Below are 27,355 nucleotides of genomic sequence, written 5' to 3'. Positions count from 1 at the left end.
AGTTTCATTCAGTGGAAATTGAGGTTTTATTCTCTGTGACTATTTAGGGTTAGGGTTAAATTTTTTTTTTAATCAAAAACAATGGTGGAACCAGTGGGTTTTGTGGAAGCATGGAAAGCCCAGTTTCCAGAATCAGATCCTCCTAGCATGGAGCTGAAAACATTGGGGGATGTTGAGCTGGAGCTGGAGAAATGCAAAGTATCTATCAGGCAGCTTGAATCGGAGGTGAACAAGGAGCGATTTCGGATGATCTACCTACAGACTTTACTAGCCAAGGAAAGGAAGACTTATGATGGACAGAGATGGGGATTCAAGAGAATGTCCCAAGTGAACCAGTCCAGTAGCTCAGACACCCAGAGATCCCACATAGATGAGCCATCAGTGGACCAACAGGGAGATGCAGCTGACACAGGCAGGTTTCAACAGTATCCTGAGGGAGAGGTGGAAGGGGTGTCCCCACCCAAACAGCGGGGTGGGCTATCCTCTCATAGGCGTACAGTGGCCCCTCCAGACACTGAAATGCCAGAGTTTCCAACCAAGGAGAGTGTGGGCATGGGCTCAGTAGCAGCACTGAGATCCAACTTTGAGCGCATCAAGAGAGCAAACTCTCACACTGCTGGAGATTGGAGAGGGTTGTCCGTGCTTGGAGGGATGGAGAGACCCTTTTATGCGAACATGGAGTACCATCATGAGAGAGGACTGGTGAAGGTCAATGACAGGGAGGTCTCAGACAAGATCAGCAGCCTGGGCTGTCAGGCTATGCAGATGGAACGTAAGAGGTCCCTCCACTCGCTGCCTGGGAACCTGTCCGCTGCTACGGGGGACATCCGCAAATGTGTTCACAGAGGCAGATCAACAGAGGGCTGTGGCTACAATGGGTTATATGATGATGTAGAGGTGAACCCACAGTTCCTCAAGGACAGTATGATCCGTGCCAATGGGGGGAGACCTGAGCGTCAGCCTTCAGATTGTCAGCCTTACACCAGTGTATACGTAGGGGGGATGATGAGTGACGGGGAGGGGAGAATCATCCATATTAGGGACCACAGTGTGGAGGAGGACTCCCACCTCATCTGGCCAAGGCGCTCCTACTCACCTGGCAGCTTCGATGATGTTGGAGGTGGCTACACTCCAGACTGCAGCTCCAACGAGAACCTTACGTCCAGCGAGGAGGACTTTTCCTCCGGCCCGTCTAGTCACGTGTCCCCAAGTCCTACTGCCTATCGGATGTACAGGGAGAAGAGTCGCTCACCTTCCCAGCACTCCCAGCAGTCCTTTGACAGCAGCAGCCCCCCCACCCCCCTGTCTCAGAAGCGCCTAAAGCAGCACATGGTGGTGTCCGAGGCCGCCATCGTGGGAGTCCTCAAAACTGGCCAGATCTGGCCCAGTGATGGAGACTCCACGACGTCCAGTAGGACGTCACATGACAACAGTCTCCATGGTGATATGGGTAGGCTAAAAGCTTAACTGTCCTTTTGAAATCAAGATACATTGTATCCTCTTTCATTCTTAGGATATGAGACAGTGTAATTTTGTTGCATTAGGCCGATAATTAGAAGCATTACATTTAAGAGATTTTAAAGCACTTTTAAACTCAGGGCTCACTATCAATCACCACTATTTCATGTGTGTATGAGAAATGCCTGTACTTGCCCTGTCTGGATGTTAAAGGAAGGAATTCATTTGATGGAATTCAGTGATATCTGACTAATACAAATCACACAGGATTATTTAGCCTAGTACTGCAGTGCAGCCACTGCCAAGCAGCCCACTGGTTGTATATTTATTTGTAGAATGTATGACTTTTCACTTAGTAAGCAGGCCTGCCCCTCTTTTCCCCCTTCTGTTCTTTCCCATTGAGTGCTGTAGTGCCCTTCTAGAGATGGTCTGATTGAGACAGCGAGTGCCCTAAGGCTGCCCAGTCACTCGGCTCTGTCCACCCAGAGTGTTTTTGTGTCAGCACACATCAGTGTTGTTGTCCTTGGCTAGGAGTAATTAACTTAAAGGGTTTTGTGTAGCGTGATCAATTTAGGGAGGCTCTTTGTTGGGGGTGGGGAGGAAAAGGGCAGACAACTCTCACTAAGGATAAGGACAGAGGCCTCAAAGTGTGTCACATGGCTTCCCATCAAAATTTCAGGCATCAGTGTTTCCTGTTGTTATGTGTGAATACAATAGGAGAATCACTCATCCAGAACATGTATTGACACTGTAACAATATAACAATGTTAAGTGGGATGGGGAGTTACTCACTTGGAGTTGCCAAGGACAGAACAAGAGAGTGAGAGTGAGAGTTCCCATGTAAATGATTTATTAAAGCAATAAAACACAGGCTATTGCCATTTTATAAAAAAAGAAGAAAAAAAAAAAGAAGGTTGAGACACAGCAGATTTGTGTTGGGGATTAGGCAAGAAGTTGCTCTCTGTGGATTTGTACTCCATTTTAGTCTTTTGATCTAATGCCCTCGGTCACAGATTATGACAGGGAAAGGTATAAGTCACTTTTTGTTGGGTAGAGTTCTCTTCTACCCAGTACAGTTCTTAGATATTGTTGTTATTAAATGTAACAGCTATATGTTTGTTTACTCTTGTCCATGATGGTGATTTAAATAGCTAAAGACATGTCTAAATGAAGAGATGACTCAACGCCACATACTTCCTCATATCACATGATTTCACTTGGAGTCATAAAAACAGAGGGTCAGTAGAAGTAAATCTGTGTACATTCTTGGATTTCATTTCAGACGTAGTAGGCTCAACTGCAGTTGCAGTAAGCAGTAGGCTCCAAAATTACTTTGGTGTTACCAAAAAATGTAAACTACTGTCGAGCAGATTTAGTAGTAGTTCAGAACATGGCGTTGTTATGTAAGGTGATAGGGCTGAAAGCACAGGACTTAAACCAAACATGCAGTGAACAAGTAAATAGTATTTGGAATAATAAGCATGAACAGTAAGGCAGTGTGCTGCAGCTCTATTGACGGAAATGTACAAATGTGCCTATTTCCAGTCAAAACGCCTCACTCTAAAATACATTCTAAAATACCAAAGAATACCTATTTTGTCTGTCAGTAATAATGCTGCTGACTCTGGAGTGGTTGTCCAAAAGGACATGTTGCTGAGGTAATGGTTGCGCTGTAGGATCGCCTCTATGCAAACTGTGCTTTATGGATTACCAGAAATCTGGATTTACTTTCTGATGTCGTAATAACATTATTGCACACATTGCTGGATCAGTACTCTGGTAAGCAGTGGTTTTGAGGCAAGCATGACAATCCACTGTTCTCTGTTGTGGTCACTGACATTTAGGGAGCAGTGGGAAGGTATTTATGTTTTTAGTTTTTATCATGAAAACCATGGCAGCATTCAGTAAATTCCATTTAATCTGCCTTGTAAAGCTATTTTATAATGGCAATGTTATAAAGGGCCCCTGTATTCTAGTTACATAACCTTAGCCTTCTGGTGAATATTTAGATTTAAAAGGAGAGTTGTGTCTCTCTAAAATGGTCAATGGCGTAACAGACAGGGGGGACATGTGTCGCCCCCCCCCCCCCCCCCTAGTGTTAGAAACAAGCAAAATTGTCCCCCTCAATAATTATAGGATTATTAAGAAAAGAAAAACAAGTCACCAGTTTCGTTGCAGGATTTTTATTTGAAAGGCCTCCTCACTGGTATTGTCAGCCTAAGTAATTGTAGGCAACAACAAACACTAAATAAGTACAAAATGAACAAAACAGGTAGTTCAGTACAAGACAGGTAGTTCAGGCAACACAGGTTGCGCAAGAATGACGACACCTGTCTTAAGACAATGCAGTCACACTGGTATTCAATACAGTATTAATGGCCCTAGGCTAGACTGATTGGACTGTACCAGAGTAAGTACCCCTCTGAAAGGCCCCCCTCAGCCTTGTAATTTGCCTCAATTGTAAGTTTTATCTGTATCCTTTTCTCAAAAGTCACTAGAAATTACCATTTAAAAGCTATTAGAGAAAAAATAGAGAAAATATCACTTGAGATGCAAGATTTTGAGACTAATAATAAAAAAAAAACATGATTATATATTGTAATACAGTGTAGTCTGTGACTACGTTGGCAGCCAAGCAGGCAGACACAGGGTGGCATTGACAGGGCTTCTGCAGCCCACCTCCAGTGTTTCAGTGCCTGTCATGGTGGCTTGGTCTGTCGTAGCCTGGGGAGGAGGGATAGCCCTGGCAGTGGGTACTGTACTGACTGGCATAAACAGCCCTACAGTATGTCTACTCTGTGCCACATTCCACCAACGTTCCACTTCCTGCCTGGAATCATTGGAAAAGGGCCAGTTTAAAATTGACACATCTCTAGGGTCTCTTTTCCTTGAATAGGAATAAGAGAAGAATAGCACTGTCTCCTGGTGTGTGGATATCTAGGCCAATTGTCAAGCCTGGCTGTGAATAGAGCTGCTGATTAGCTGTGTGCCTTAAAGGAGGGCAGTTCTCTGATGTGTCTGCTTTGCCACAGTTCATTATCATCATGTCATTGACATATTGTAGACATGCCACTGGCCACAGCCTGTTTCTATGGCTCAGGGAGTCTGGTGCTGCCATAGAACTGACTCATGTATTAATTATTCAATATGAAATGTTACAATGATGAGGTAAAGGCATGAGAAGCAGTGCTACTGAGGCTGAAATTATCTTGTCCTTACAGTTGGTGTTTTGTCATAAACCATGTGTACAAGATAGGGAAGAATCCGGCTAAAGCACTGAATTAATATCCACAACAAGTGATTGAAATATTTATGTTGAATGTCTGGACTGTTGAATGAACCTGTGTCAACCTCACCCTGATCTGTCTGGAGAAGTGTATGTCTGCTTTGACACTAATGTAAAGCATTCACTTAGCCTGTCTACTAATGACCAAGTCAGTCTGAGTGTCTGCCTCATTCCAGGGCTGTATTTGCAGCCTCAGCAGGAGGCAGAGAGGTGGTGGCCCACACTCCTGGTTAACTGTAGACTCATGAATTTTTCAGTGCTCCTGAGGTGGCCCAGACAGGCTGATCTTTGTACCTGAAATATCAACAATCTGAGGTTTGGTAAAAAATAATTTGGCCTCACCCTCTCCTTGATTTTGAGTGCAATTGGACAGTTTAGAAGTGTGTGTGTGTGTGTGTGTGTGTGTGTGTGTGTGTGTGTGTGTGTGTGTGTGTGTGTGTGTGTGTATGCGTGCTTATGAGCCTGCGTGTGTGTCACCTGTCCTCCCGGGTGGCTGACTTGATAAAATGGTGCATAGTGTGCCTGGAGAGCTGGCAGGGGATCAGTGCACCAAGCCAGGGCTCAGCCAGCTGCACAGGGAATACAGGGACAAACACACCATTAATCTTTCTCAATTGAACAGGGACTGACCAGTTCAAGTTATAACAGCACAGGGGTGAGTTATTGAGCAGTACCGGAATCACAGCTGATAGTGTCAACTTTGGCCTTTGAGAAATGCAGCTAGTTCTAACGGAATGTGAGCATTTCTGTACTGTACACCTAGGTTTAGAAGCAATATATCTAGAGTTCGGTGATCAACATCGTCTTATTAACGTATCACAATATACGACAATACCTTCATTTCTGAAGGATGGTAGAGACATGACAGTGTGAGCCATATCTAATATTGGCCCAACCCTACTGTTGACTTGAGACGTTTTTACAGACCCATGTATTTTCTTAGAGATAGTGGTAGAAACCGTATGAGAGATATTTATGACCCTGTGGCCCTCCCCTCAGGCCTCCCTCCTCTCTGTAATCCTCCCTCGTGCTCTGTATCGCCCCTCTGGTCCCCTCATCTTAGCTCCCCTTCCTGGTCGTACTCAAAGGGCTCTCTGTGCTGCTTGTTGGCAGGCCAAGTGTTTATGGAATGTCTCAGCTGCTTGTGGGGTGTGGGGGGAACACAGCTAATGAAATGTAAAGTGCTGTATGTGCTCACCTCTCCAATGACAGCCTGACCCTTGGGGCTTGTAGTGCAATTATTAGTTTGTGGATGTATAGCCTCTGGTAGACAGCATTCTTTAATGTATTTTTTCGTCCACAATAATGACACAAATCAACAGACAGGATGTTTTAAGTAGATTCTCATTCTGCATACTGCTATTCTTGACATGAATGTACCGTTATAGAGAAGAATGTTTTGGTCTTCGTTCCTGTGGAACACTTCTAGTGTTGGCCAGGCCCTCCATGCTGGTCCTGTGTTTCACATGAGCGGCTCTCTCTCTCTGAGATTGCCCATGCTGAAAGAGGGATTCATATGGATGGGTTGACCCCACCCTCAATGTGGGGCATTTTGGACAACATTAAAAAGTTGCAATCCGCATGTCTATGATATGAATATCTGTTTGTGTCCAGAGTGCTTATTCAGGGTATTTTAAAAACCAGGTGGTACAGTACAGTAGGACACAGGTGTTGAGATATGAATAATTTATCTATTGATACAGTTTGAGGAAATAACAACAGTGTTGGATGTGTCTTTCTTCCCTAGTATCACACATCAGTGTACAGTATATCATCTGTGTGTGTGTGTGTGTGTGTGTGTGTGTGTGTGTGTGTGTGTGTGTGTGTGTGTGTGTGTGTGTGTGTGTGTGTGTGTGTGTGTGTGTGTGTGTGTGTGTGTGTGTTTGGCTTATAAAGTCACATACTGTAGCAATTATTGGACCTTGATATTCTTTTATACAGAGCACTACTGTGACCACCCTGAGCTATTTAAACACACTGATTAGTAGGTGTGCTGGGCTGGGCGGCTGAGTCCTGACCTACACTGCTCAATGACTGGAGCTAATTTTAGGCTGTCCCATAACAGATCAGAGCTGGTAGGCCTCTCTGCTTCTGCTGGTCCTGTGGTTTGCCTCCCTCCCACTTAAACAGGCACTTCAGAAGTACCAGGATGTGCTGATGTTTGGTTGGTTCAGACTCTGATGATTTGCCAAAACACCCAGTCAGCTGCTTCCAGGGCTGTTGTGCCCCCACCCCATCCCAGATGCCACATTTTCAGGCCTGTTTCTTCTCAACCTGATGGGCGACGCTCAGTCAGAGAGAAAACAGATGTCCCTGAAGTGAAGTGTGTGCACAGTACTGAAAAGGTCCACCCCAGTCCTCCCTGGTCCGCTGTGAGGGATGAAAAGACCCTTTGCAGTAGTGGAATTGAAGTGCTACTGTTTGTAGGCTGAGGATCTAGATGTCACTCAGTGAGCTCAGTCAAATGGATTGTTTTTGATGTAGCTGGACAGCTTTCCATCTGCCTCATATCGAGAGCAAGGGGAACTAAAAGAGGCCACGAATGACTGATAGTAAAAAGCCATCTCCGCACTCGGTTCCTCTCTGTTCGCTGTCCTTCTGACCGCTGTCTCCCCAGTCACCACACGGTCAGGAGGAGAATCCATTTAGTGGAGCTATACAGTGGCACCCACCTCTTAACCACATCACACTTTGGCATTTTTAGCTGTTTCTTTTAAAAGGTGTCATATCTCTCCAAATCTATACATGTGCTGTCAGAGGCGACAAAGAGGCTGTCACTGCTCCACACACTCGATGCTAAAGGGATTTTTATTTGTCCTCTGCTGTAAGTCCAGCCATGTCCCTGGAGGATCGCTGAACACATTTGCCATTTGTGTCTTATTTTGGCAGGTTCCACATTCTGCTATTCAATCGTAAAGGAATGAAAGGTTTCAGTTTTGTAACTGTAATCAAGCAGTTTGAGTGTCCAGATGGCCAGGCATGGTCCATACAGGCTGTCACACTGATCTCTGTCTGGACCACTTCCTTCTTTAGTTATTTCCAGAATGAACACTGAGTTCATCCATCTCTCTATAGTAACTATAGCTAATGCAGTCAAGTGTGACACAGTCCTTTGATGCGCTCATCCATCACATGGATGTTTTAAAAGCACCAACATTGAACATCAACACAGTTAAACTCTCTGTTCTAATCCTAAGTAAAAAGTCCAATGTACATATATCTTCCAAGACAAGCTCTATTCTTAGGAGCGTATGTAAAGGATATCCTGTAGGATATTGCACTGAAAAGGACTGTGTATGAACTCTACCCTCTTAACAAGGTCACATGCACTATTGTAATGCAGTATTTCTGTTTTTGGGATTCCGTCGGAATTGTCCTGGCTATCCATCTGTCGTTCCCTTCTCCTCGGGATCACCGTGTGTTCATCTATTTGTGGATTAGGATTACAGGTCTGACAATGTGTATTTGATGCATTATCGCTGAAGCACTTTGGCGACTCGTTCCTGTATTAAACCTCTACCATCGTTCTCGACCAAACAGAAGTTTGAGGTTAACCATTGTTTCTATCTATAGGGAGGGACAGAGATTGTGTTGACAAGGTGTTGTTTATCCTCTGGACTGGGACTTTGTAGCATGTTGTAACCTGTTGTGTGTAGAATCGTGGCTGCCATATTTAGGTCAGTCCTGTCTGAAAGATAAAGATAAAGGAGAGGTTGTTTTGTGGTAGTGTGGGAGAGCATCTAGCTCCCATGAGGACTACTGAATTGTTCATTAAACAAATAAATCCAGCTAAAGCTTATTTGAGCTCAGCGATCAAAGTTTCCTAAACCCCCAAATCATTAGAGTGCAGTCACAGTTTTAAATGCTGCTAAAACAACTACCAAGTTCTTCACTACCAAGTTCAGTCCAGCAAAATGTTTTCCTCTGATCCTCTGCTGCTTCATCTATACAGCTCCTAGCCACAGCTGTTGGTTAAAGCACTGTTGTATAATGCTATTAGAATCTATTTATTACAGCTTGGTTATACAATTGTAACCATTTTGAGGTTAGTTGGGGGTGGTGGCGATGGTGGTGGTGGTGGTGGTGGTGGTGGTGGTGGTGTGGAGGGGAGTGTATGGAACTACCAGGATTGCTCAACTACCATCCAGACAGACGGTGTTTGAGTGTAAACAAATCTATCTTCTGAATTTCTTGTCAACTGCAGAGAGGAAACAATAAAATTGCATAATCTGTTTGTTCGTCCCACTGAGCTCTTGTTGAGTTGTTTTGTTAAAAAAGTAAAGGCATTATAGAGTGGTGGCCCAAGAGGAGTAGTCCTGTATGATGCAGTACTGTATGATCTTGAATATGATATGATTTTGAATATTAATGTGTGTGTACGTGCGTGCATGTGTGCTTGAGAGAGAGTGTAAGTATGTGTTTGTGTGTGGGGAGAGAGGGGAGTGTGTCTGTGAGAAAGGATGACCTTGTGCAGAATGTCTGTTTCCGCTCTGAAGTTGATGAATTGAGAATGTTCCGGACAGACCTGCCTGGACACTTCCTTAGTAACAGCCCTTGTAGTCAGAGAAGTAAGCTGAACTGAGGATGTATTGTGATATCCACTCACTGTGTCACGCAACATTTCAATGTTTACCTCCTCTTTCATGGTCCCATGGAGAAGAAATCCTCTGTATTTAAGACAGCATTGTCTCCCTTCCATATTTGAATAATAATACTGAAAAAGTAAAAAAATAAAAAATAAAATAGATTACATACATATACACAATATAATATCCCTCCATAATTATGTACAGTAGGAAAATGATTTAACTTTACTGTACATTGCAGAAAAAAGATAATGGTCAGTGTGGGAGTCCATTGACAGTGAGTCCTTGGCCACTTGTGTAAGAGGATGTGTTTTTCATCCAATGTCACTGCTGTTGTATAATCTCACAGGAACACAGTGTGGCCTTTCACATTGACTTCCCCTGTATGGAGAGGCAGCCGTGGCCTGCAGTAGCCTCCTCCTCCAGAGTCAACAGAGTGTTCTCTCTCTTCAGGGCCCTGCCTGTTTGTTCAGGCCCTTGTCATGGTCCCTGGGAGTCACACTGTCAGCTAGACTGTCAGCCAGGCCTCTCTCCACAGGTTCTGGCTTTTATCTTCACTCGCTTCCGGAATCCTCTTTTTCCTGTTTTCTAGTAAACTAGGTCTGTTGTGTCCTCTTACAGTATGTCAGTGTTCTGCTATTTCAACATTGAGGCCTCAAAGAAGACAAACAGCCCCGTCTTTATTGCTACAGAGACGGCTACTGAATCTGCTGCTACCACACACTAACTGGCAATAATGATGGCAATATTGACAATAACAGGGTCTGAGGCGTTGTTGATCCACCAATAGATGAATGATTTAAGGAAACATCCAACACACAAACAATTGCATGGTGTGCACTGTGTCTGAAGACATCTCGACCAATAATGTCTGCTACTGACAAGGGGATGTTTCATGAAGACAACAACACCTGAAAAACCAAAGACAATTTAAGAGCAGGAAGAGCTTAGGATAGGTCTCCCTCCTTATGTAGAACCCACCCCCCACCCCCCACCTCCCCTCCCTCCCTCTCTCTCTCTCTCTCTCTCTCTCTCTCTCTCTCTCTTTCTCTCTCTGAGTGGTGCGAGCATTACAAACAGAGAGGTCAGCTCTTGGCCTATCATCCATTCCATTCCATTCCTGATCACTGAGAATAATAAATAAGAGGGAATTCATCTCAGACTGCTCTCATACACTGTGTTTTTGATCTCTTGATGTGTTAAGTAGGGATAACAGCTGTTAAGCCCCTGTCCAGGATATACAGTAGCTGACTTGACCTGTTGCATATGGCAGTTTATTGGAGTGAGATCTGCAACACTCCCCACTACGTAACATTCCCTGTAGTTCCCTAAGCTTATCCACTGCAGTGGGACGATCCCTGTGTCCCTGGCACACTCCCCATGGTAGATTTGGGCTGCCAGTGTGTTATTGAAGGTCATGGGGGATTTGAAGCATAGTCACACAGCTCTGGTCCAGCGCATCCGTGGTCAGTGCATTGGACTGCCCTTTACTGACCATGTGACTCATCCCAACTCAAAAACTGGAGACGGTAAACAAAGTGCTCGAATTTTATTTTATTTGGGGGGAAATTAGACCCTTGCACATACAAAGAACATGTTGTCAGCACTCAAGCACTCAACAGTACTGTCGTGAGTAACACATATTGAAGCCAGTCACTAAAGAATAGACCGACAGACATGAGCCAACAGAGTTTTGCATTTAATGAAACAAGGCGGAAACGCCCTGGACCAGAGTGTCACAAGCATTAATTAATTGAGGTTTCCCTGCGATACAGATGCATTTTCGTTTTGTGGTCATTAAAATTATTTTGAATAGTAGCTACTAGCTTTGCTTTGAGTGTGCCATTCCTTTACAACTGACTCCAGTGGATTGCTGTGCCTGTGTTTTGCATTATATTTTGTATACTTTATTTATGCTACTTTGATATTAACTTTAATGTTTGTGTGATGTAATACCCATTTTTTTAGTCTACAGTGTCATTTTAACCAAGGATGCATTATACAAAAATCAAAAAAAAGATCTTTAGTCATAAATTGATAATTAACTGGATGTTTAATTGTGTCTAATTTTTGAGAAGGAGATAATGTGTCTAGGCACACAGAACAACAACAATGAATAGTTACTCACTGATTCCACTTCCTCTGTTAGAATCCCTATTACTGTCACACTCAGTTAAGTGAACAAATAATTATATTTTTGAATGAGAAGAGGTTTTCTTGTCAGTATATTGATATATGTGATGTTGTCAGGGAGAGGTTTCCACTATGCCGCAGCTCGAAATGCTTTTCTCCTATACATATGTGTCTTAGTATCTGAGCCTACCTGACTCTTTTCTTTTGTTGTATATTCTTACTATAGAAGCCCCCTTTAGTGGGACCCCCCCTTCCTATGGCTATGATCTGGACCAGGTTGAGGAGCACCAGCGGCACCATGACCTCCTGCCCTTCACAGGCTCCCCCTCCTCATCACCACGCATTCGATCCAAGAGCCGCAGCAGTCGGGACACAGTCTCCTCTGGGTCCCTTGAGTCCACTTTGTCGGTAATGTTATTGGGTCAACTGCTACTCTCAGCCTCTGTGTGTTCCTGTAACGCTGCAACTCTCACTGTTCTCTTCATTATTGCCTTCTACTGACTTCTCCACATCTGCAACCAATGTCCTCCACCGTCATTTGCCTGTGCCTCCATATCTACCTTCATTTTTTGTGGCTGATTGTAACAGATGTCTATTGATGCTCCACTCCTCTGGCACTGTTTCCACCTGTATAAGTCAGCCTCATCCTCAGCCTCAGGCTCCTTGAATGTATTTAATTGAGAGATGTTCCACTATTCCCAACCACACTCTCCCTCACCCTATAAATCTAATCCAGCCCTACCTAGCCAATCTCCGGTGTCCCGTGGGGTCGTTATCCTCTGATGTGTTCCCACTCTCTGATCTTCAAAGGTTAATTCCAGGGGGAGGGCTCCCCTCATGCCTCTCTCACTATTCCGTTAGTAGAATGTCAAAGCTATTGCTGCTCCGCTCTCTATGCTCCATGAGCTCCTTATCGACACACTGTCAGAAACCAAACTGACTGATGCCTTTGACCCATCAATATCTACTCCTGCTTCCTGGCTAAGAAAACATTTTTCCCCTCAAGATGCAATAGCCATTGGACCCCAACCGCTGCCCTCCACTGTGTTTGAATAAAATGTGTTATTTTCCTGGAGAGAATAGTCTCTCCTCCTAGATGTTTACTGAGGTCTCACTGAGATGAGCCTGGTCAGTCTCTCTTACACACTGTGTCTCTCTGATACTGTCACATACAGACAGAGCTGGATCAGGAGAAAGGGCTGGAGATGAGGAAGTGGGTTCTGTCAGGGATCCTGGCCAGTGAGGAGACATATCTCAGCCACCTGGAGGCTACCTTACTGGTGAGAATGATGCACCTCATTGTGGTGGTGGTGGTGGTGGTGTTAGTTGAACAAATTAGGTGAATGGCAACTTTTGGACACACACACGCACGCACGCACGCGCACGCACGCTAGCACACACACACACACACACACACACACACACACACACACACACACACACACACACAGTAATCCTTGTCTTGTATTGCCTGTCCCAGCCTATGAAGCCTCTGAGAGCAGCAGCCACCACCTCCCAGCCGATGCTCACCATCCAGCAGATAGAGACCATCTTCTTCAAGGTGCCAGAGCTCCATGAGATTCACAAGGACTTCTATGATGCCCTGTTACCCAGAGTTGAGCAGTGGAGCCAACTCCAGTGTGTAGGCGATCTCTTCCAGAAACTGGTGAGCGAGCATGTGCAAAGCTAGAAAAATGCTATTTTTGTTCACAAGTTATTTGTCCAGATTATTTTGTTCCCTTGTTTGGCACATAGATCTCCCAGCCTCAGAGTAAGTATCTGAGTAAGCAGAAATTAGTCTAGTCAGTCATTTTCAGAGACACTTCATAACTCCCCCACTGTAGATTTCTTTTGATCATTAATATTACAGGAGTGAGGGAGAGTAAAGGGAGTAAAATGAGGGAATTAAAGACTGGCTGTAACATGAAGTGGATGCTGGACCGCACATGTGAGCAGACTGCCTGGAGACATCTCCCGCACAGATAAAAGCCTTGCTTTACCACATGACAGGCAGTAAAGGAGAACAAAACACTCTAAGAGCCTCCTGACTGTAAAGGTTGCCTCACTATTACAGTATAGAAGAGTAAGATGCATGACACGCACACACGCAACACACACACACACACACACACACACACACACACACACACACACACACACACACACACACACACACACACACTCGATGGTTAGATTGTATAGGAATAAGAGGGGGGTTTATATGTTTCTATACTATACTATTTCTGTTTGAAGGCCGTACAGTATCTCATCTGATCTCTATTGGTCTATTCAATAGAGTTTATTGCACTCACTGTGCGGTGCCAAAGGCAAAACACATCTACTCTAGTATGACATGAGCCTCGGGCAGCCATGGCATAGTACATGGACCAACAGCAAGTTAACTGCTACACAATAGACCTAATCTTATCTCTCCCCTCTCTCTCACCACTAAAGGCCAGCCAGCTTGGAGTGTACAGGGCCTTTGTGGATAACTATAAGGTTGCTGTGGAGACGGCAGACAAGTGCTGCCAGGCCAACATACAGTTTGCAGAAATATGTGAGGTATGTATCGCGCCACACACAGCAGGAGATTGTGGCGGGCCTAGTGTTTGATGTTATACAGCTGCTTTGGGAAGTGGAGGCTATAGGCACCACTACCACTTCTCAGGCCCCATATGTTCCACTTGTTGCAGAGCTGTTTCTTTGTGTGGTGTTTGGTTATGAAATTGTGGTAGTACTGTGATTTGTCGAGATGTTGAGATGCGGTGTTCTTTTTGGACTCACTCACGTGGCCCTTCCGGTTTTGCCGTCAGAATCTTAAGGTCAGGAGCGCAAAGGAATGCAAAGACCAGGCAGCAAAAAATTCACTGGAAAGTAAGTCGAATTTGTCTTTATACCATTCAAGGCTTTTTTTGAAAAACAGAAATATAAAGGTTTCAGACAGAAGTGTGCATAAGTGACTTATTGCCCTAATGCTCCACATGCTCCTCTCCTCCACAGCCCTGCTGTATAAACCAGTTGACAGAGTCACCCGCAGCACGCTCGTTCTGCATGTAAGTCAAACCTCCATTCACTCAACAGGATCCCTTCACTTCCTCTTTCAGTTTGACTATTTGACTGTGATTCAATATGATTCACACCGTTTTAAAGGATTTACAACAACTGAATGTCAATTCCCCTTCTCTTTGTCTGAATCCAGGACTTGTTGAAACACACGCCCTCCAGCCATCCAGACTACCCACTGCTGCAGGACGCCCTGCGCATCTCTCAGAACTTCCTCTCCAGCATCAACGAGGAGATCACCCCACGCCGTCAGTCCATGACAGTCAAGAAGGGAGAGGTCAGTTGGACATATGCCATGTCACTGCATCTCCCCGTGGATTAATGCCCATGACTTCATGACCTAATGTTATTTTCCCTTTCCAAAGTAGATTACATTGTGCACTCACTAAATGCTTGTTGTGATTAGATTGAATTGCAGTGTAGCTTGTAGCTCTATTTCTCACACAAAGCCTTCAATGGAGGAAGAGGTCACAGCAGGAGGGGGTACAGTCTGTTCCTTCCCTCCGTAGACCACTTGTTCCTTCAGCCAAGGACAAATCCAGTGGTTTGACAAGTAGGCACAGAGAGGGACTGGCCCTGGGACTCTGACCCTTGTTTTCACTCTAGCTGCATCTCATTTTTCCACTTTGGTGTCACAAGCAAAATAGTGTCCCACCATAGAGGTTATGTCTGAAGAAATCATTGTTCCAGGAACTTTGTGTTAGTTTATTTCTAGGTTTGGTTCCATGTTGAGAGAAGAGATTCTTGGCATCAGAGGCTTACATTGGCAAATCGGTGTCTCTCAGATCCTGTCTAGTAACAGTAAAAGCTAGAATGGTGTGTCTGGAAACTGTAATTAGAACTGGAGGTGAGTCAGATTCTTGCTGACTCATCTCTGCCTGTCTGGTTTATTAGTAGAGGAAGTGGAGCGTAGAGGAAGGTACTGACAAAGTTGTAAAAACAGAGAGGCCAAGGGGTCTCCACATTTCAGACCAGGAAAGCCCACTGCCTACAGTACGTCTCTGCTGTGGCTCGCCCACTCGCATCCTCCTCTCCACTCTCTGAAGTCTGTTTCCCAGAAATGACCTGCAGCATGTCTTATCAAGCATCTGTCCACCCTTCCGACTCAGGCACGTACTTACGTTCCCTCACCCCTCATAACCGCCACAGAGCTCTGATTCAGATGGCCTGATTGAGAACTTCCTCTATTGTTGCTGGAAACTCTCCCGCTTTGTCCATTCCGACTTGGGACTTCTTGTCATACATAGACAGGAGAATGGATTTGAATATGGAGTTATTTCTAAGTGTCATATAGTGTTGTCATGTCACTTAGCCTAAATTCCAATGGTAATTCAACATGAGGGTATTTGCAGTCTTTATGGGTTTGCTCTAGCATTTCCCCATGACCACATTTTGGCATGTTTTGTATGTGTGACAGAAGTTCAGTATGTGTATGATTACTGTGATGATTGAAATCCAGTGTTTTGTTTAGTTAGGCCTCTCCTACTTGTTTTGTCAGCAGATGTCTCAAAATGGAGGGTGCATATGGTAGAAACAGATGCCAATGTCAATAGACGAATCATGATTCCTGAAGGCCCTGCCTTGGTGGAGTTCTCCTTGTTTTTGTTGAAATGTGGTTAGGATGGGTTAGTAGAGTCCCATATGGTAGTATAAATATAAACAGCTTTCAGCCCAGGGGTCAAAGGTCAGAATAAACAATGCAGGCAGCCACAGCTCCACTCTGGCCACAGGAAGACCAGATTCACTGCATCAGTCATCAGCTTCCGACTGGACTGGCTGGAAAGGGAGGGTTACAGGACGGTTCCTGGAATTAGAATCCATTCCCGAAAACACTGGGACAAAACAAGGCTACTCATTGATCTGACACTCTAAATTAACACTTACAGAGATGCTTGAGCCTGAAAAGCATGGAGGTTTAAATTCCAAGAAGTGTGTTATTATTGTGCAGAGACAACAAAATAGGTTCAGTTCCGATCATTGTGATAATTTGCAGTTAGAAGTATTAATTTGCCGATGGCCCTATCAAGAGCAGGTCAGGGCACATTCATCAGATACCATCTCAACTGAAGGCCCATAATTACATGTAACATGTGGTTGACATGTGTCATGTGATAATGAAACAGCAGGGTCAGTTTTGTTCCTAATCTTTGTTTTGTCAACAGAGGATTGGATGAATGAGGGGGGTTTGGGGCTACTGCCTGGGGAGCAGCTCACATTGGCTGACTGTGATGGGATCAAATATTAAATAACACAAAAATTACTCTTCAATCATTGTTTATTTGGGAGAGCAGTCACTGTATTTTATGCAATAATACCTGTTGTTAAGGATGTATGTGACATGATAAGCATCTAACCTTAGGATGGTGTTGATCCTTATTCTAATATGAAATGTCCAAGTACCCTACACATGCCATTCTTGTGTTTGTTTTGGTGGCTGATACTGAAACAATGAACATTTGCATAACAACAGCAAAGACCATCTAGTGCCTCCAAAACCGTGCTGTAATCGTTTTCAGAAATTAGGTTACTAGGCAAATTGCTGGGAAATGTGCCTACGTTTGTGGAGAAATTAACTGGTATTAACAAATGCCATGAGAGTGTAACAAGACTCTTATTATAATTAATGTGATTTCCTGTTTTTCTCTGGTAGAACCGGCAGCTGTTAAGGGACCGCTTCATGGTGGAGCTAGTGGAAGGCTCGAGGAAGCTTCGCCACGTCTTCCTCTTCACAGATTTAATGCTCTGTACCAAGCTGAAGAAACAAACTGCAGGGTGAGATTATGCCTGCCATTACCTTCTGATATTATTCTTTATTAACTCTTCCTGCTTAGGTCAGATTCACAGTTTTTTTGTTTTTTTTTCTGTGTCATATTACTCTCCTGTATCTGGTGTTTGATGGTTCATTCTTGTACCTGTCTTCAGGAAAGGCCAGCAGTATGACTGTAAGTGGTACATCCCACTGTCGGACCTCACCTTTCAGACCATCGAGGACTGTGAGTGCACCCCCATCCCTCAGGTCCAGGATGAGGAGGTTGACGCCATGAAGATTAAGATCTCCCACCTCAAGAATGACATCCAGAGAGAGAAGGTGAGAATGAGAGACAGTAGAACAAAATAAATCCCTGGGCTTAATTGTATTGTTGTGGCATCACAATATGAGAAGCTGAGGAGCCGGCAGTGACAGAATATTCTTTCATTTATACAGCAACGCATCTGTCTTAAGGCCTATTCTTTTGTATCTGCAGAGAACTACTAAAGGAGGGAAGGCAATGGAGCGAATGAAGAAAAAACTTTCGGAGCAGGAGTCTCTGCTGCTGCTCATGTCCCCCAGCATGGCCTTCAGAGTGGCTAACAGGAACGGCAAGGTGAGTCTGTTACTGTATATGGCGGGGCTATACACAGAATCAAGGGCATGAGAGACAGGGGGGAACCCTCCCCCTTGCTGCAGGACTTTTGTTTTAAAAAAACCAAGTTGCTGGTTTAGTTACAGGATTTTATACTTTGAAAGGCCTCCACACTGTTATTGGCAGCCTTGGCTTCAGCAACATAATTAGCCTACTCACCGCACTGGGTAATTGTAGGCAACTTTTTGTGAGATTTCTTTTTAGAAACGACAAGGTTTCTCCTGGCTAGTAGTTACTGTAGCTGCAGTGTCAGGTTTCATTTCTAGCACTTGCTGGGTAGTTCTGGATGTGTGAAAACTGATAGTCATGATTTGTAGAGTAGCAGGGAAAGAGTGCTTAAAAATGGTTGTTTTAATTGAATATATCCACATTCACAGTTACACCATTGTCTGACAATAGATAGCACGTCTCTGTCCACACTGATTTATCTGAGGACTCACAAGACAGGAAGTTCAGGAGACACAGGTTGCGCTAGAATGACGACACCTGTCATAAGACAATGCAGTCACACTGGTATTCAGTACAGTATTAATGGCCCTAAGACTGATTGGACTGTACCAGAGTAAGTACCCCTCTGAAAGGCCCCCCTCAGCCTTGTAATTTGCTTCAATTGTATGTATCTGTATTTTCTTGTCTGTATCCTTTTTTGAAAAGTCACTAGAATTTTTTTTTTAAGAATCTTCCCTGGGGGGCATGACCCCGGACCACCCTAGCAACATTTGTCCCCCTCATGTCGAGCTGACTCCTACCCCTTGCACAGAATAAATTATTACAGATTTTTTTTTATGATCTCTCTGGGGTATCTATATCTATTCACCTGCTGGTGGCAGGTTTATACTGTACAACCATGTAGCCCCGCTGTAGGAGGACACTGTGAAATATTATGTTCTTGGATATGCTACCCCCTACTGGTGTAAAGATGTGGTACTGACTAGGGAGGTATTGTATTGCAAAGTACCAGGTACAAAGAACAGGGATACATGTTGCTGCTCTGTGTTTGTTTCAGGGTTTCACATTCCTGATCTCCTCGGATTACGAGCGAGCGGAATGGAGGGAGATCATCCGGGAGCAGCAGAAGAAGTGTGAGTGTTCTGTACCATAATTCCAGCATTGTCACAATGCTGATGCCCATGATTAAGCTGTTGATTGTCTGCGTCCCTGCCTCTTGTAACTTTGTTTTCTTCTGTAGGTTTCAAAAGCTTCTCCCTGACCTCCCTGGAGCTGCAGATGCTCACTAATTCATGTGTGAAGCTTCAGACCGTCCATACCATACCAATGACCATGAATAAAGAAGGTAGGCCTTCAGGAGATACTACTGTCAGACTTTCATTCTCCCTTGTCATGTATAAATAGAAGCAGTCCTCATTGCTCATTCTGTCTCCTCTCTCTTTAGATGATGAATCTGCTGGACTCTACGGCTTTCTGAATGTCATTGTTCACTCTGCATCAGGGCTTAAACAGAGCTTGAGTAAGTGGCTCAGATGGGCTTCGTTTTTATGTTTATTTGGGACAATCACTGTTAGTGATTGTCAAACCAGGTCGTCATTGCAAAAAAAAGAATTTGCTCTTAATTACTTACCTGCTAGGTAGGTTAAATAAATGATAATCATAATGGGTTGGTTGAGTTTCTGTAGCCACCACTTCCTGTGTCAATCCCATCTACAGCTATCAGGCTTCACCTGGCAGTCAGCAGGCATTCTCTCATAGGACAGCAGAACTGGGATTAGCCAGCAGGAACACTGTGCTCTGGTTGGGATGGTTAAAGCCCCTGTGCCCCAGAACTATGTACTCTCATAGTATTTTTGTCTCTAATAAAGTGAAGACCACTGGTGTTAATAAACAGACATGTTAATCCAGATGTCAACTTTCTCCAGACTGAAAACCTTTATTGTTATACTCACTAGATTAAGAGGATGTTGCTGCTTTAATTGTGAAGATTGTCATTGTCAAGTGCGGTTTAAAAAGTGCAAGGAGCACTTCTGCTGGGTTTATAGTCCTCACTTGGATCCACTGTGTTACCCTAGCCATGCTAACCTTCTTTCACTTCTCATCTCCCAACCAGATCTCTACTGCACCCTGGAGGTGGACTCCTTCGGCTACTTTGTGAACAAAGCCAAGACGCGTGTTTACAGAGACTCCACAGAACCCAACTGGAACGAGGTCAGGGTGCAGATGTATTTGTCAGCAGCTACCACAACTCATCTGGTCTGGTCAGTTCTGGTCTATACTGGTATTGTACTGGTCCACGGCATTCATGTGGATTATTTGTGTTTCCTTGCAGGAGTTTGAGATAGAGCTTGAGGGCTCTCAGACTCTGAGGTTACTGTGCTACGAGAAGTGCTACAACAAAGCCAAGCAGAGCAGAGAGGATGGAGAGAACACAGACAAGATCATGGCCAAAGGACAGATACAGGTGAGGGGATAAGGCATGATGTCCTGCCCGTCATAGTGATCTGCACTACCAAAATAATGGGTAGTGATATTGACAGGACAAAAAATAGCCATGGTGGTCTTTGAACAACTTAACTTGCCTGCGTTGCCCGACAACAGTGATGTAAGCTAGATTGTCAACTCCAGTAGATCCAGAGTGGTAAGAGTGACGTGGACTGGAATGCTAACTCTGTTGTGGATAATCCTGCCATGTTGGTGACCCTATGGTGTTGGGAAGGAAAAGGGCTGTAGGGTTGCCGTTGGGTCATCTCAGCCTGACTAGTGATAGGGTGTTGTGAGGGAGGGGATTACCGTTGGTAAGGAAGAGGGGCTGACCAAATGTAGCTCCTGGCACAGATCCAGCGAATGGAAGCATACGTGGGACACAAAGAGAGACCCTGCTTAGACCAGTTAGTGATGGGCTATGCATGTTGGGAAGGTGGGCTAGATACAGAGCTTTAGAGAACTTGTTAGCAATTACAAAAATAAACATTTTTTGACAGCGATTATAAATAGAAAGTACCATATGTGTTCTATCAGTAGTTCACAGCCAAGTCACATACAGGGATTAGTGGTCATCACTCTGGGGATGTCCTTTTGGCCTGGGTCTGATTTGTTATGAGGAATACTGTATGTGGAGCTCAGTTCTGATTGGAGGAACAGGGTCTCTCTGGGAATTGTGTGTGTGCATGTGCTCACACACGTTTGAGGATTAAGACAGACAGATCAGATTTGGGAGGAGTAGAGAATAAAAAGGGACAAAGAAAAGCACATACCAGCCCTCAAGTGGAGTGTCACTAAAACCAAACAACTGCTCATGCCTAAGGATCCGGTGTAGAGAGTACACCTGTGTAACCTGTGGCTGTGTAACCACCCTGCAATACCTCACAACAACCTCTGAGCAGCCTGGAGCGTGCGTTTGTAATCAGGGTAGGAGGGGATTCTCAATAGTTAATCCACAGATCCATCTGGGAACTGGGACAACAGAAAGACGGCGTGGTCCACTGGCTGGCTTTGTTCTATTTGTTTTCATCTGCAGTGAATGGATCTGTAATAGTGTGGACAGAACACACAGACAGTTGTTGGAACTCCACTGGACCACTACTAAGTTCTATGAGGGCCTCAGGATTCTACCAGGCAATAGAATAACTGTCTGCTGTATTGGACAAGAGGGACCTTGTGTTATTTTTTGAGGATTGTTTAAAGGTTGATTCAGAGGATTACTTTCTAGACGGTTGCCTAGCTTTGTTTGTCTTGTTGTTTTGTTGCTTCGTAGGTTTCTAAAGTAGAGATTGAGAGAGAGTTGAGAGAGAGTTTCCACAGGAATGAGTATGAGTGAGACTTGTGTTGACGAGCTGATCCTGGATCAGACCAGCAGTCAGTTCACCAGCAGCTGTTCTCTGGAGGATGAAGGGGACACAGGTCCCAGGAAAGCCCCAAGCTCAGGGGCTCGACTGTGGGGCAGGGTCCGCAGTGCACTGCTGAGACAGAAGGTAAACATACATAACAAAAATGGGTGGATGTGCTTTCTCTCTTGTCAATAAAAAAGACATGGTTTATACTTGGGAGCATTGGGTTAGGTTAAGGTTGAATGTGGTACTATTTTAAGTTGGACAGCATGTAAGGCTTATGATGTTTTTCCTTTGATAAATGTACTAATTGGGTATTATGTAAAATAAATTGAGAAATTGATGTTCACAGAACAAAAGATTATCTGAGTGAGATTGAATATCCTTTGGTTCCTTGGGTGAAAGAACATCTGTCGTAGTAGCTAAAATGCTTACTTGCCAGAAGACGCTGTTATCACAACACCGTGCCTCTTATAAACGTTGGCTGGCAGCTTGGTATTAGTCAGATGATTAAAATAGATCAGTGACATGAGTTGACACTCCCCAGCCATATGGAGTTAATGTAAGTATGAGTGAGGGCAAATGATGGGTCATTAACTTGTAAGACTCAGGCTTGCTGATTGGGGAAAAGGAGAAAGTAAGCAACGCAAATGTATTCCTTTATCATTGGTAATCTAATGTGGAGATTGTGGACAGTTTCATTGAATGTGTTTTCTGAAACTCATTTTAGTCTATGACAATGGGAAAGAAATAAGAGGGCAGCTGCACTATAATGTAACATTTGCTCTTTACAAAACATTCCCTGAAGACATGGTGTTGTCCATACACTGCGTGTTAGTCTGCTGACCAGTTTGTCTCTACTGGATCAGATGCATGTACATTACAGATGATTACTCTGACTGACAGCTGCCTCAAATTTTCCAGCTGGATCCCCAGACGCTGCAAGGCAAAGACTGGCAAAGGACAGTTATCACCATGAATGGGGTACGTACTACCACCTTAGGGAAAAGCAAGATCACTGCTTTAACTGTTTTTGTTGAGTAAAGACTTATAAGACTTATATTATAATAAATAGGTAATATTACAGTGTAACCATGGTGTAATACTTAGCTGTCTAATTACCCAGAACCAGGTGCAGGCAGTTATGTAGAACTGTCCTTACCACTGTTATTTTGTTTTCTAAAACAGAGCACAAAACTATTACTAGATGCTCTTTTATTTGGTAATATCATAGGTTATTCCACTTGTGTAGTCATTACTGTTTTATAAGGGCTATGTAATGTTAAAGTGTGCTCTCTATCTTCTATGTATATTGTGCTACTCATGTTGTACGTATGGATACAAGTATGTACAGTATGTCATTTATTGATCTCTGTTCATTTCACTGACTGCTGAGCCATTCATAACTATTCTCTGCGATTCTTGGTACAGATTGAGGTGAAGATGTCAGTGAAGTTCACCAGCAGAGAGTTCAGTCTGAAGAGAATGCCCTCGCGGAAACAGTCTGGCGTGTTTGGGGTGAAAATCAGTATTGTAACCAAGTGAGTGAATAATGTCTTTATACTCTACATGAATTGCGTGCCAGTGTATGATACATGACACATTTTCTGACCAAATTGATTAGGCTAATGCTATTGAATGAATGGGATACCCTCTACTGTACCTCCTTCCCTCAATCCAAAAACAACAAAATTGAGGGTCAGAAATAACTCTCAAAGACATGCCTTCTTGGGGTTTTTCTATTTTCATAAGGAATACTTGGCTTTCATGATGAATTGTAAAATGACTCCAGCCCCTCATGGTCAGGGTCTATTTGAGAAAGAACATCCTTTTATAGTGCTGAGGATGCAAAATACTGTGGAACAGAGGTCTTTCTCAGTGTTTGCTTTAGTCTAAAATTAGAAAGAAAGCAGAGGCTATTAATGCATACTTGGGAATAGGTATGGCATATCAAAACAGAAAACTGCTCACGATTCAATTTGTGCTGCACTACAGTGATAATACCAGGTGTAGGCAAAGTTATTTTAACTTATAGATTAAGAATGCATACTGTAGCAACTTATATAATAATGTGTGTGTGTGTGTGTGTGTGTGTGTGTGTGTGTGTGTGTGTGTGTGTGTGTGTGTGTGTGTGTGTGTGTGTGTCTGTGTCTGTGTCTGTGTCTGTGTCTTTGTGTCTGTGTGTGTGTGACAGACGGGAGCGCTCCAAGGTGCCTCTGATCGTGAAGCAGTGTGTGGAGGAGATCGAGAGACGAGGGATGGAGGAGGTGGGCATCTACCGGGTCTCAGGAGTGGCCACAGACATCCAGGCCCTGAAGGCTGCGTTCGACGCCAGTAAGTCTACGTCAGATCTCCTTCATAGCACATGACACAACTCTAACAAGCATGCTGTTATTTCTACCGTCCTGCAGTTCACTGTCACTATACTTGGGTGAGAGTACTCCTTCCTATTTCTTACTCATTCTCCCCCACCGATTGGCAGACAATAAGGACGTGTCTGTGATGATGAGTGAGATGGACGTGAATGCCATTGCTGGAACGCTGAAGCTGTATTTCCGTGAACTGCCTGAACCCCTCTTCACAGATGACCTGTACCCCAACTTCGCTGGAGGCATTGGTCAGTCTCTCTTCCAGTAACCCCCCCAAAAAGTTGGTGTTAAGTGTTGGTGTTAAGTGTCATTAGATTGACATTTCAAAAACCATTCAACAACCCCCCCCCCCCCAATCTGTTTTGCAGCCCTATCAGACAGTGTGGCCAAGGAGAGCTGTATGCTCAACTTGCTGCTGTCACTCCCAGAACCCAACCTGGTCACCTTCCTCTTCCTGCTGGATCATCTGAAGAGGTACTGTCCCAGCAGTGGCACCATGGATTGTCATTTTTACATTCTCTGTTTCCCTCAGGTCACTGACCTGTTGCTAAACTCTACCCATTTTAATCATAGATATTAGATTAATCTGAGCTATGATTTAATCCCCCTCCAAATCTGACAATACACCCACACACTATGTATTCTTGTAGGATTGCTGATAATGAGAGTGTCAACAAGATGTCTTTCCACAACCTGGCCACAGTTTTTGGCCCTACCCTACTCCGTCCATCAGAGAAAGACAGCAAGATCCCAGCCAATGCCACGCAACCCATCACTATGAATGATAGCTGGTCACTGGAGGTGATGTCACAGGTACAATCAGTTTGTTTGAAGCTTCATTGATTGTTGGCTGTGTCGGAGGATATCCAGTTGTACGGTATAGTGGCTTGGTTTTCATCATTCATTTCCTCTGTCCCTCCTTCTCTCTGTCCCTCCTTCTCTCTGTTCCTTTAGGTACAGGTACTACTGTATTTCCTTCAGCTTGAGAGCATTCCAACACCGGACAGCAAACGTCAAAGCATCCTCTTCTCTACAGAAGTATAGCAGGAACATGGACCATTCCGTCAGCACATTTAATTGTAAAATTATCCACTCAGACCAAGAATGACTACTGCTGGGGCAAGTGAAGGCAATTGAGCCGTCAGCGATGCCTGGCTTACAGAGGGCCTGCTCTTTGTAGCCAGCAGGGGGAGCCTTCAGCACAGACAGGAAAAAAATACCCCATGACCAAAGCCATTCCATTATGATAAGTGATCCTATCATGATCTCTTTATATACCTAACCTGCTGTATTTAGTCTGGCACAAAAAACTATTAGATATGGTAAAAACACAGATCATTCCTTGTTTTCTTTTCTATTTTGATAATGATTTGTTTTAATAATCAATATTGGAACTTGTGAAATCGTTTGGTAATCAGTAGCCAGTTATTAACCAGATAATGAAAGTGATGCAAATTCTTGTCTATTGATGACATGATGCAGTTACTGAGCAAGCTTGCTCCATTTTGCACTGTGGATATATTCCATTTTATTTGATGAATATCATGAGGTCTGTCCTTGCAATGCCATTACCTCAGATAAGGTATGCTGGGCACTTAACAATGTTGTCTGCAACTCCAGGTCCTGCTTTTTTAAATCTGACAATCAACTCATTTTAAATGCACGTATATGGCTGATTCAAATTAAACAAAAGTACAGACACAATTTGAACAAGCTCGATTTTGGAGGTAAGACCATAGACATCATTCTGTATTTGACATCATTAGGTAAGACATATGAACCCTGTGTCAGTGTCTTTTTGGAGCTGAATATCACGATGGGATATTTAGTCTTCTTCCCCCAGATTTATGTGTGCCAATGTTTTCCCTGTTGACACCCATGTAGGATAGTTTCTATTTACCTAATGTTTACACAAATACTCTCTTAATTCTGTAAGGAAGTTGTGAGACTGATTAAACTTAAGTAGGTATTTACATTCAACCTGCAGGCATGTTGAATCTAATGTTTGTTTGTTTTTATCTCTGCAATACTACTTGTATGGTCCTTATTAATACCTAGTCCATAGACGTCCTTGTCTTGATATGACAATGACACAGTGATTTTCCTGAACGCTTCATAGCACTAAGATCATTTATCAGTAGAGATGAAAAATTGTTTCTAAGTGTGGACCAAAAGCTGTGCTGTAGACCTATATTGGTTTATGACTGTTCTACATTGCCCATAGGCATTTCTTCTTTAGGTCACTTATCTTTAGATATGTTATAATTAGAGATCATTAACCCTGCCATCCCACCAGTCCACTGGAGTATTTAGCTTATTGGGTTAAAACCACAGACTCTGTCTCATGGAAATGAGAGAATATCCAGAAATAGCACTGAACTAATAGCTTTGGCTCTGTGTTCACTTTTTAGTGGTATCCTGTTAGAGCAGGTTTTTTTTTTTTTTTTTTTACCAAATTCTCCTGGGTTATTACAGATATATGGGCAATGCTCTATGATCTAATGATCTATGATCTAAAAAGCATCCATGTCCTATATTGTGCTTAATATAAACGTTTATTATCCTGCTTTGTCTATGCTGCAGCTACAGTATGAAACCTCCATGAGAATATATTTGTGCTTGCACAGTGCAAATCATTCCAAACGTTTACAGAATTTCTCATTTCGCTAGAGTGTAAAGCAAGATGTCACAGTTAACATATAGCACATGCAAAACTATTTTACTGTAAATGTTTATAAGTGAAGAAATCAATAAGTCAATCAATCACAGTACTTCCTTAAATACACAACACTGTAGTCAGTATCCCAAAATGTTTAATTTATGTATAATAAAGAGTTGATTTCCATGTGTTTTGTATGTTGATTCTCTGCAATCTAAGAAGATGGAACACAACTAGAACACAACTTGTGCACTAGCGGCTATTAGTAGACACCTTTTTAGGAAGCCAAGAAAGACTAAAGCAGCATCTGACTTTTGTACAGAGATTAAATAAATATACTATCCATTTAAGACTGGGACTCCTAATTTAAACAATTAGACATGATCATTTGAACATTATAATTAATGTATTAGTCTTCTTTTCTGAATCAGATAAAGATAACCAAAAAGTGGTACTTCTGTGTTTTACACATAAACAGTTAGGCCTATGTATGTTGAATTTTGGGGAGTTGGCCTCTTATCATCTAAGGCAGATCTGGTAGGTAGACAGTAAATCAGGCTAGTAGTTGGAATGCCGATCTAGTACGTGTACATCTATGGCCGTGTGATGCTCTCTAGT

The 27,355-nt window shown here is 43.5% G+C and overlaps 1 protein-coding gene across 1 annotated transcript; it reads left to right on the top strand.

Annotated features, from left to right (window-relative positions):
* Positions 1 to 81: 81 nt before the first annotated feature.
* Positions 82 to 27,065, top strand: LOC310807267 (breakpoint cluster region protein; the record flags this gene model as incomplete). The annotated part of the gene is made up of 23 exons (XM_083673676.1): positions 82 to 1,450; positions 11,690 to 11,871; positions 12,639 to 12,743; positions 12,944 to 13,129; positions 13,918 to 14,025; positions 14,277 to 14,337; positions 14,464 to 14,516; positions 14,663 to 14,803; positions 17,177 to 17,298; positions 17,449 to 17,614; positions 17,772 to 17,891; positions 18,937 to 19,012; positions 19,120 to 19,224; positions 19,324 to 19,398; positions 19,993 to 20,090; positions 20,212 to 20,343; positions 22,634 to 22,693; positions 23,141 to 23,250; positions 23,904 to 24,043; positions 24,192 to 24,326; positions 24,447 to 24,552; positions 24,729 to 24,891; positions 25,033 to 27,065. 23 exons carry the CDS (start codon positions 82 to 84, stop codon positions 25,120 to 25,122), a joined length of 3,903 nt encoding a protein of 1,300 aa, XP_083529802.1. The 3' UTR covers positions 25,123 to 27,065.
* Between the last annotated feature and the right edge of the window lie 290 nt (positions 27,066 to 27,355).

This window comes from Argentina silus, assembly GCF_951799395.1.
Source record: "Argentina silus genome assembly, chromosome: 7".
Lineage (NCBI taxonomy): Eukaryota > Metazoa > Chordata > Actinopteri > Argentiniformes > Argentinidae > Argentina > Argentina silus.
This window is presented reverse-complemented; position numbering and strand designations above follow the sequence as displayed.